Genomic DNA, 11,408 nt, shown 5'->3' with positions numbered 1-11,408 from the left:
ATTTCACTGTAAGGTCTACTACACCTGTTGTATTCAGCATTTCACTGTAAGGTCTACTACACCTGTTGTATTCAGCATTTCACTGTAAGGTCTACTACACCTGTTGTATTCAGCATTTCACTGTAAGGTCTACTACACCTGTTGTATTCAGCATTTCACTGTAAGGTCTACTACACCTGTTGTATTCAGCATTTCACTGTAAGGTCTACTACACCTGTTGTATTCAGCATTTCACTGTAAGGTCTACTACACCTGTTGTATTCAGCATTTCACTGTAAGGTCTACTACACCTGTTGTATTCAGCATTTCACTGTGAGGTCTACTACACCTGTTGTATTCAGCATTTCACTGTGAGGTCTACTACACCTGTTGTATTCAGCATTTCACTGTAAGGTCTACTACACCTGTTGTATTCAGCATTTCACTGTGAGGTCTACTACACCTGTTGTATTCAGCATTTCACTGTAAGGTCTACTACACCTGTTGTATTCAGCATTTCACTGTAAGGTCTACTACACCTGTTGTATTCAGCATTTCACTGTGAGGTCTACTACACCTGTTGTATTCAGCATTTCACTGTAAGGTCTACTACACCTGTTGTATTCAGCATTTCACTGTGAGGTCTACTACACCTGTTGTATTCAGCATTTCACTGTGAGGTCTACTACACCTGTTGTATTCAGCATTTCACTGTAAGGTCTACTACACCTGTTGTATTCAGCATTTCACTGTAAGGTCTACTACACCTGTTGTATTCAGCATTTCACTGTAAGGTCTACTACACCTGTTGTATTCAGCATTTCACTGTAAGGTCTACTACACCTGTTGTATTCAGCATTTCACTGTGAGGTCTACTACACCTGTTGTATTCAGCATTTCACTGTAAGGTCTACTACACCTGTTGTATTCAGCATTTCACTGTGAGGTCTACTACACCTGTTGTATTCAGCATTTCACTGTAAGGTCTACTACACCTGTTGTATTCAGCATTTCACTGTGAGGTCTACTACACCTGTTGTATTCAGCATTTCACTGTAAGGTCTACTACACCTGTTGTATTCAGCATTTCACTGTAAGGTCTACTACACCTGTTGTATTCAGCATTTCACTGTGAGGTCTACTACACCTGTTGTATTCAGCATTTCACTGTAAGGTCTACTACACCTGTTGTATTCAGCATTTCACTGTGAGGTCTACTACACCTGTTGTATTCAGCATTTCACTGTGAGGTCTACTACACCTGTTGTATTCAGCATTTCACTGTAAGGTCTACTACACCTGTTGTATTCAGCATTTCACTGTATTGTATTCAGCATCTCACTGTAAGGTCTACTACACCTGTTGTATTCAGCATTTCACTGTAAGGTCTACTACACCTGTTGTATTCAGCATTTCACTGTAAGGTCTACCACACCTGTTGTATTCAGCATTTCACTGTGAGGTCTACTACACCTGTTGTATTCAGCATTTCACTGTAAGGTCTACTACACCTGTTGTATTCAGCATTTCACTGTGAGGTCTACTACACCTGTTGTATTCAGAATTTCACTGTGAGGTCTACTACACCTGTTGTATTCAGCATTTCACTGTGAGGTCTACTACACCTGTTGTATTCAGCATTTCACTGTAAGGTCTACTACACATGTTGTATTCAGCATTTCACTGTGAGGTCTACTACACCTGTTGTATTCATCATTTCACTGTAAGGTCTACTACACCTGTTGTATTCAGCATTTCACTGTAAGGTCTACCACACCTGTTGTATTCAGTATTTCACTGTGAGGTCTACTATACCTGTTGTATTCAGCATTTCACTGTGAGGTCTACTACACCTGTTGTATTCAGCATTTCACTGTAAGGTCTACTACACCTGTTGTATTCAGCATTTCACTGTAAGGTCTACTACACCTGTTGTATTCAGCATTTCACTGTGAGGTCTACTACACCTGTTGTATTCAGCATTTCATTGTAAGGTCTACTACACCTGTTGTATTCAGCATTTCACTGTAAGGTCTACTACACCTGTTGTATTCAGCATTTCACTGTGAGGTCTACTACACCTGTTGTATTCAGCATTTCACTGTAAGGTCTACTACACCAGTTGTATTCAGCATTTCACTGTAAGGTCTACTACACCTGTTGTATTCAGCATTTCACTGTGAGGTCTACTACACCTGTTGTATTCAGCATTTCACTGTAAGGTCTACTACACCTGTTGTATTCAGCATTTCACTGTAAGGTCTACTACACCTGTTGTATTCAGCATTTCACTGTAAGGTCTACTACACCTGTTGTATTCAGCATTTCACTGTAAGGTCTACTACACCTGTTGTAGTCAGGTGTAGTGAAATTCGGAACACAGAAATACAATGTTTATCTAAAATGTCTAGGAAGTAAACCAAATTCTAATTAAACTCCACATTTTACCCCGTTGAAAAGCATTGAAGATAATTTGAATTTCAGTGTACTTCCTGAATTGACTGGAATTGAAATGGAATTGACCCCCAACCATGCCTGTCCTAGAAGGTCTGTGGTGTGTCTGTCCCAGTTGGTCTGTGTCTGTCCCAGTTGGTCTGTGTCTGTCCTAGTTGGTCTGTGTCTGTCCCAGTTGGTCTGTGTTGTGTCTGTCCCAGTTGGTCTGTGTTGTGTCTGTCCTAGAAGATCTGTGGTGTGTCTGTCCCAGTTGGTCTGTGTCTGTCCTAGTTGGTCTGTGGTGTGTCTGTCCCAGTTGGTCTGTGTCTGTCCTAGAAGGTCTGTGGTGTGTCTGTCCTAGTTGGTCTGTCCCAGTTGGTCTGTTGGTCTGTCCCAGTTGGTCTGTGTCTGTCCTAGTTGGTCTGTGGTGTGTCTGTCCTAGTTGGTCTGTGTCTGTCCCAGTTGGTCTGTGTCTGTCCCAGTTGGTCTGTGTTGTGTCTGTCCCAGTTGGTCTGTGTTGTGTCTGTCCCAGTTGGTCTGTGGTGTGTCTGTCCTAGAAGGTCTGTGGTGTGTCTGTCCCAGTTTGTCTGTGTCTGTCCCAGTTGGTCTGTGTCTGTCCCAGTTGGTCTGTGTCTGTCCTAGAAGGTCTGTGGTGTGTCTGTCCCAGTTTGTCTGTGTCTGTCCCAGTTGGTCTGTGTCTGTCCCAGTTGGTCTGTGTCTGTCCTAGAAGGTCTGTGGTGTGTCTGTCCCAGTTGGTCTGTGTCTGTCCTAGAAGGTCTGTGGTGTGTCTGTCCTAGTCGGTCTGTGTCTGTCCCAGTTGGTCTGTATCTATCCTAGTTGGTCTGTGGTGTGTCTGTCCCAGTTGGTCTGTGTCTGTCCTAGTTGGTCTGTGGTGTGTCTATCCTAGTTGGTCTGTGGTGTGTCTATCCTAGTTGGTCTGTGGTGTGTCTATCCTAGTTGGTCTGTGGTGTGTCTATCCTAGTTGGTCTGTGGTGTGTCTATCCTAGTTGGTCTGTGGTGTGTCTGTCCTAGAAGGTCTGTAGTGTGTCTGTCCCAGTTGGTCTGTGGTGTGTCTGTCCCAGTTGGTCTGTGTCTGTCCTAGTTGGTCTGTGTCTGTCCCAGTTGGTCTGTGTCTGTCCCAGTTGGTCTGTGGTGTGTCTGTCCTAGAAGGTCTGTAGTGTGTCTGTCCCAGTTGGTCTGTGGTGTGTCTGTCCCAGTTGGTCTGTGTCTGTCCTAGTTGGTCTGTGTCTGTCCCAGTTGGTCTGTGTCTGTCCCAGTTGGTCTGTGGTGTGTCTGTCCTAGAAGGTCTGTAGTGTGTCTGTCCCAGTTGGTCTGTGGTGTGTCTGTCCCAGTTGGTCTGTGTCTGTCCTAGTTGGTCTGTGTCTGTCCCAGTTGGTCTGTGTCTGTCCTAGTTGGTCTGTGGTGTGTCTGTCCTAGTTGGTCTGTGTCTGTCCTAGTTGGTCTGGGGTGTGTCTGTCCTAGTTGGTCTGTGTCTGTCCCAGTTGGTCTGTGGTGTGTCTTTCCTAGTTGGTCTGTGTCTGTCCTAGTTGGTCTGTGTCTGTCCCAGTTGGTCTGTGTCTGTCCCAGTTGGTCTGTGGTGTGTCTGTCCTAGTTGGTCTGTGTCTTTCCTAGTTGGTCTGTGTCTGTCCTAGTTGGTCTGTGTCTGTCCCAGTTGGTCTGTGTCTGTCCCAGTTGTTCTGTGGTGTGTCTGTCCTAGTTGGTCTGTGTCTGTCCCAGTTGGTCTGTCATAGTTGGTCTGTGTCTGTCCCAGTTGGTCTGTGTCTGTCCTAGTTGGTCTGTGGTGTGTCTGTCCCAGTTGGTCTGTGTCTGTCCCAGTTGGTCTGTGTCTGTCCTAGTTGGTCTGTGGTGTGTCTGTCCCAGTTGGTCTGTGGTGTGTCTGTCCCAGTTGCTCTGTGTCTGTCCTAGTTGATCTGTGGTGTGTCTGTCCCAGTTGGTCTGTGTCTGTCCTAGTTGGTCTGTGGTGTGTCTGTCCTAGTTGGTCTGTGGTGTGTCTGTCCTAGTTGGTCTGTGTCTGTCCCTGTTGGTCTGTGTCTGTCCTAGTTGGTCTGTGTCTGTCCCAGTTGGTCTGTGTCTGTCCCAGTTGGTCTGTTTCTGTCCCAGTTGGTCTGTGTTGTGTCTGTCCCAGTTGGTCTGTGGTGTGTCTGTCCTAGTTGGTCTGTGTCTGTCCCTGTTGGTCTGTGTCTGTCCTAGTTGGTCTGTGTCTGTCCCAGTTGGTCTGTGTTGTGTCTGTCCCAGTTGGTCTGTGGTGTGTCTGTCCTAGAAGGTCTGTGGTGTGTCTGTCCTAATTGGTCTGTGTCTGTCCTAGTTGGTCTGTGTCTGTCCTAGTTGGTCTGTGGTGTGTCTGTCCTAGTTGGTCTGTGTCTGTCCTAGTTGGTCTGTGTCTGTCCCAGTTGGTCTGTGTCTGTCCCAGTTGGTCTGTGTCTGTCCCAGTTGGTCTGTGTCTGTCCCAGTTGGTCTGTGGTGTGTCTGTCTTGTGTCTGTCCTAGTTGTTCTGTGGTGTGTCTGTGCCAGTTTGTCTGTGGTGTATCTGTCTCACCAGATCAACGACGGTCTCTCTCAGCTCTCTGACTTTCTCCTCCAGGTCTAGATTCCTCTCTGTCAGAGTCTCCACCATCTCCTCAGCTCCTAGTGCCCCATCCACCTGGAACACAGATCACAACACAACCATCAGCCCCATAAACACAACCATCAGCCCCATCAACACAGCCATCAGCCCCATCAACACAGCCATCAGCCCCATCCACCTGGAACACAGACCACAACACAACCATCAGCCCCAACAACACAGCCATCAGCCCCAACAACACAGCCATCATTCCCATCAACACAACCATCAGCCCCATCAACACAGCCATCAGCCCCATCAACACAGCCATCAGCCCCATCAACACAGCCATCAGCCCCATCCACCTGGAACACATATCACAACCATCAGCCCCATCAACACAGCCATCAGCCCCATCAACACAGCCATCAGCCCCATCCACCTGGAACACATATCACAACCATCAGCCCCATCAACACAGCCATCAGCCCCATCAACACAGCCATCAGCCCCATCCACCTGGAACACATCACAACACAACCATCAGCCCCATCAACACAGCCATCAGCCCCATCAATACAACCATCAGCCCCATCAACACAGCCATCATCCCCATCAACACAACCATCAGCCCAATCAACACAGCCATCAGCCCCATCAACACAGCCATCAGCCCCATCAACACAACCATCAGCCCCATCAACACAACCATCAGCCCCATCCACCTGGAACACATATCACAACCATCAGCCCCATCAACACAACCATCAGCCCCATCCACCTGGAACACAGATCACAACACAGCCATCAGCCCCATCCACCTGGAACACAGACCACACACAGCCATCAGCCCCATCCACCTGGAACACAGACCACACACAGCCATCAGCCCCATCCACCTGGAACACAGACCACACACAACCATCAGCCCCAACAACACAGCCATCAGCCCCAACAACACAGCCATCAATCCCATCAACACAACCATCAGCCCCATCAACACAGCCATCAGCCCCATCAACACAGCCATCAGCCCCATCCACCTGGAACACATATCACAACCATCAGCCCCATCAACACAGCCATCAGGCCCGTCAACACAGCCATCAGCCCCATCAACACAGCCATCAGCCCCATCAACACAACCATCAGCCCCATCAACACAGCCATCAGCCCCATCCACCTGGAACACATATCACAACCATCAGCCCCATCAACACAGCCATCAGCCCCATCCACCTGGAACACATATCACAACCATCAGCCCCATCAACACAGCCATCAGCCCCATCAACACAGCCATCAGCCCCATCAACACAGCCATCAGCCCCATCAACACAGCCATCAGCCCCATCCACCTGGAACACATATCACAACCATCAGCCCCATCAACACAGCCATCAGCCCCATCCACCTGGAACACATATCACAACCATCAGCCCCATCAACACAGCCATCAGGCCCGTCAACACAGCCATCAGCCCCATCAACACAGCCATCATCCCCATCAACACAGCCATCATCCCCATCAACACAGCCATCAGCCCCATCAACACAACCATCATCCCCATCAACACAGCCATCAGCCCCATCAACACAGCCATCAGCCCCATCAACACAGCCATCAGCCCCATCAACACAGCCATCAGCCCCATCAACACAGCCATCAGCCCCATCAACACAGCCATCAGCCCCATCAACACAGCCATCAGGGACTACAATTATTCTTATTCCCTCACCAGCAGCCGTGTTAAGAGTTTGTAACATAAACCTTTTCCTTTACAGGAAACCTGGGAATTTGGGGAAAGTTCCCAGAACCGTTCAACCCAATAAAAACACAGGAAAATGTGTATTTTAACTGCACTGTGACTTCAAAATAGGGAGGTCCAGGTCGTCACAAAAAACACAACAAAGCTGTCTTTCCAATCGATTCAAACACTCAACGTATAAAAAATATTATTCAAATGAAAACCGAGATAACAACATAATATATATATATATAGTAGGCTGTAATGCTTATCTTAATCATGTTCAATCAATTGAGTTATATTTTGCTACTTGTAGGCTACTGTCTGTAATTTGACTCAGTATATTTCATGCTGCGTAGCCTAGCGTGATCAATGATGTGCCAAATCAGGGATTTAGTACATTTTTATTTGGTAAGCATTAGTATAATCCGTCTCAGTATTTGCAGCTGTAGGTGATAATAGGAGCTGATCCGTCTTGACATTATAATTATATAATGAGGTAAGATTAGAATGTAGAAAGCTTATCCGAGGACAGCGCTCCCTTTCTTTGGAAGTATGCTTGGGGTCATTGTCCTTGTTTGGAGTCCCTGTGTATGACCTTCTACCTGGCCCTGAACCCAGCTACCTGCCTCCTCCTGTGTATGACCTTCTACCTGGCCCTGAACCCAGCTACCTGCCTCCTCCTGTGTATGACCTTCTGCCTGCCCCTGGACCCAGCTACCTGCCTCCTCCTGTGTATGACCTTCTACCTGGCCCTGAACCCAGCTACCTGCCTCCTCCTGTGTATGACCTTCTACCTGGCCCTGAACCCAGCTACCTGCCTCCTCCTGTGTATGACCTTCTACCTGGCCCTGAACCCAGCTACCTGCCTCCTCCTGTGTATGACCTTCTGCCTGCCCCTGAACCCAGCTACCTGCCTCCTCCTGTGTATGACCTTCTACCTGACCCTGAACCCAGCTACCTGCCTCCTCCTGTGTATGACCTTCTACCTGGCCCTGAACCCAGCTACCTGCCTCCTCCTGTGTATGACCTTCTGCCTGCCCCTGGACCCAGCTACCTGCCTCCTCCTGTGTATGACCTTCTACCTGGCCCTGAACCCAGCTACCTGCCTCCTCCTGTGGTCCTTTACCAATAAAACACCTGCTGCGCCCTGAGCTTGAAACCAGCACTCTGTCTCCCATCATGTCTCCCATCATATTCGTTACAGCTGTGGGCATATGGGCATGATTGAAATAGAAGGAAGGAAAACTATTGCATAGCCTTAAATTCCGTGACATACAATTTGTTTTCCTTAATCATCTCGTAAATCTCAGTTTTACTAAATAAATAGTTTTCCTATTTACACTTGAGTCAATTGTTACACTAGAAAAAGGTTTCCGTCTCATATCTATGGCTGTTTTCAACCAGAGAAGTTGCTTTTTTCCGATTCAGTCGGGAAAAACTAAATCTGTAGAGCTTATTAATCATGTAAATGGTATATAGATAAAGACACTTACAGTTATGGATATAAATGTGTAAAGATACAATCAGAGCTCTGTATTTATTTGGACAGTGAAGCACAAATAAATGTGTCTCTATACTCCAGCATTTTGGACATGAGATAAAAATAAATGTTTCATATTAGGCAACAGTACAAAATGTCACCTTTTATTTGAGGGTATTTTTGTTTCACATTTTTTAGGAAAAAACAACAACTTTGTGTACCAAGTTCCTCCAATTTGAAGAAGTTATAAGTATTTGGACAAATAAAACCACTTTTGGTTGGCCCGGCAACCATGTACTGACTGGTTCAGTAATTGAAGTTGGAAATTCAAACATTGCAGATTGTAAAATACATGTTCAATGCAACAGCATACTAATCAGCAACCAATTGATAAAAATAAATAATTATACAAATGTCATGTATAGCCAGAGCCTGTATGAGCCTTCCTCGCGCTCTTTCCCAGCTTGGATAGAAAGTTTAGTGCGGTGTATAAAATCAGTCTATCCATTCCCACAGTCCATGACACATTCTGGCTCCAAAGAGCCAACATGGCTCACTGTATACCCGGCCCATTTTTGGTGAATAACACAACCATCTACGGGGTTTTTAACCTGTTAGTCCTATAGGGGCAGTATTTCATTTTTGGATAAAAAGACGTGCCCGTTTTAAGCGCAATATTTTGTCACGAAAAGATGCTCGAATATGCTTGGAATTGATAGTTTTGGAAAGAAGACAGTCTTACGTTTCCAGAAATGCAAAGATTTTCACTGTGAGTCCCTTAGAACAAATGTTTCGGGCAAAACCAAGATGTATGACCAACCAGGAAATGCACAGGATTTCTGAGGCTACGTTTTCCATGATCGCCTTATATGGCTGTGAATGCGACAGGAATAAACGGACTCTTTCTCTTGTTTCCCCAAGGTCTCTGCAGCATTGTGACGTATTTGTAGGCATATCATTGGAAGATTGACCATAAGAGACTACATTTACCAGGTGTCCCGCTAGGTGTCTGCGGTGCCAATTGGTGCGCAAAAGTCAGGTCCCGGTATTTTTCCATTCAAATCTCAGAACAAACCAGGCTACAAGGACGGTGCTTTCAATGGAGAGAAATATGACAAACCACCTTCAGGATTGATTCAAACAACGTTTTCCATGTTTCAGTCGATATTATGGAGTTAATTCGGAAAAAAGTTCGACATGTAGGTGACTGAATTTTCGGTTAGTTTCGGTAGCCATATGCATAGTAACAAAAGTGAACGATGTGTCCTACACAAGAATCTTTCAGGAAAAACTGGACATCTGCTATGTAACTGAGAGTCTCCTCATTGAAACATCTGAAGTTCTTCAAAGGTAAATTATTTTATTTGATTCCTTGGCTGGTTTTTGTGAATATGTTGCGTGCTAAATGCTAATGCTAACGCTAAGCTAGCTATCACCACTCTTACACAAATTAGTGATTTTCTCTGGATCTAAAGCATATTTTGAAAATCTGAGACGACAGGATTGTTAAGAAAAGGCTAAGCTTGAGAACAGGCATATTTATTTCGTTTCATTTGCGATTTAAAAAAAATCGCTAACGTTGCATTATGCTAATGAGCTTGAGGCTGTAGTAACGATACCGCATGCGGGATGGGGCGGACTAAGAGGTTAATCTGTCGTACAACCCATTTGAAATGCACCTGCACTTTTTTGTCTCCAGGCTCGGTCCGTTTGTCTCCAGGCTCGGTCCGTTTGTCTCCAGGATCGGTCCGTTTGTCTCCAGGATCGGTCCGTTTGTCTCCAGGATCGGTCCGTTTGTCTCTAGGCTCGGTCCGTTTGGCTCCAGGATCGGTCCGTTTGGCTCCAGGATCGGTCCGTTTGTCTCCAGGATCGGTCCGTTTGTCTCCAGGATCGGTCCGTTTGTCTCCAGGATCGGTCCGTTTGTCTCCAGGATCGGTTCGTTTGTCTCCAGGATCTGTCCGTTTGTCTCCAGGATCTGTCCGTTTGTCTCCAGGATCGGTCCGTTTGTCTCCAGGATCGGTCCGTTTGTCTCCAGGATCGGTCTGTTTGTCTCCAGGATCGTTTGTCTCTAGGCTCGGTCCGTTTGTCTCCAGGATCGGTCCGTTTGTCTCTAGGCTCGGTCCGTTTGGCTCCAGGATCGGTCCGTTTGTCTCTAGGCTCGGTCCATTTGTCTCCAGGATCGTTTGTCTCCAGGATCGGTCCGTTTGTCTCCAGGATCGTTTGTCTCCAGGATCGGTCCGTTTGTCTCCAGGATCGGATCGTTTGTCTCCAGGATCGGTCCGTTTGTCTCCAGGATCGGTCCGTTTGTCTCCAGGATCGTTTGTCTCCAGGATCGGTCCGTTTGTCTCCAGGATCGTTTGTCTCCAGGATCGTTTGTCTCCAGGATCGGTCCGTTTGTCTCCAGGATCGTTTGTCTCCAGGATCGGTCCGTTTGTCTCCAGGATCGTTTGCCTCCAGGATCGGTCCGTTTGTCTCCAGGATCGTTTGTCTCCAGGATCGGTCCGTTTGTCTTCAGGATCGGTCCGTTTGTCTCCAGGATCGGTCCGTTTGGCTAAAGGATCGGTCCGTTTGTCTCCAGGATCGGTCCGTTTGTCTCTAGGCTCGGTCCATTTGTCTCCAGGATCGTTTGTCTCCAGGATCGGTCCGTTTGTCTCCAGGATCGTTTGTCTCCAGGATCGGTCCGTTTGTCTCCAGGATCGGATCGTTTGTCTCCAGGATCGGTCCGTTTGTCTCCAGGATCGGTCCGTTTGTCTCCAGGATCGTTTGTCTCCAGGATCGGTCCGTTTGTCTCCAGGATCGTTTGTCTCCAGGATCGGTCCGTTTGTCTCCAGGATCGTTTGTCTCCAGGATCGGTCCGTTTGTCTCCAGGATCGTTTGTCTCCAGGATCGGTCCGTTTGTCTCCAGGATCGGTCCGTTTGTCTCCAGGATCGGTCCGTTTGTCTCCAGGATCGGTCCGTTTGTCTCCAGGATCGTTTGTCTCCAGGATCGGTCCGTTTGTCTCCAGGATCGGTCCGTTTGTCTCCAGGATCGGTCCGTTTGGCTCCAGGATCGGTCCGTTTGTCTCCAGGATCGGTCCTTTTGTCTCTAGGCTCGGTCCGTTTGTCTCCAGGATCGGTCCGTTTGTCTCCAGGATCGGTCCGTTTGTCTCCAGGATCGGTCCGTTTGTCTTCAGGATCGGTCTGTTTGTCTCCAGGATCG

At 47.2% G+C, this 11,408-nt stretch overlaps 1 protein-coding gene across 1 annotated transcript in view; it reads right to left on the bottom strand.

Moving 5' to 3' along the window:
- LOC115115213 (dynactin subunit 1-like) overlaps positions 1 to 11,408 on the bottom strand; it is a 130,481-nt gene that overhangs the window by 64,743 nt on the left and 54,330 nt on the right. Inside the window, exon 9 of the mRNA XM_065025966.1 lies at positions 4,970 to 5,074. Coding sequence (XP_064882038.1) covers positions 4,970 to 5,074 — 105 coding nt within the window. The remainder of the gene's footprint in view (positions 1 to 4,969; positions 5,075 to 11,408) is intronic.

Source organism: Oncorhynchus nerka, linkage group LG12, assembly GCF_034236695.1.
Source record: "Oncorhynchus nerka isolate Pitt River linkage group LG12, Oner_Uvic_2.0, whole genome shotgun sequence".
Taxonomy (NCBI): domain Eukaryota; kingdom Metazoa; phylum Chordata; class Actinopteri; order Salmoniformes; family Salmonidae; genus Oncorhynchus; species Oncorhynchus nerka.
This window is presented reverse-complemented; position numbering and strand designations above follow the sequence as displayed.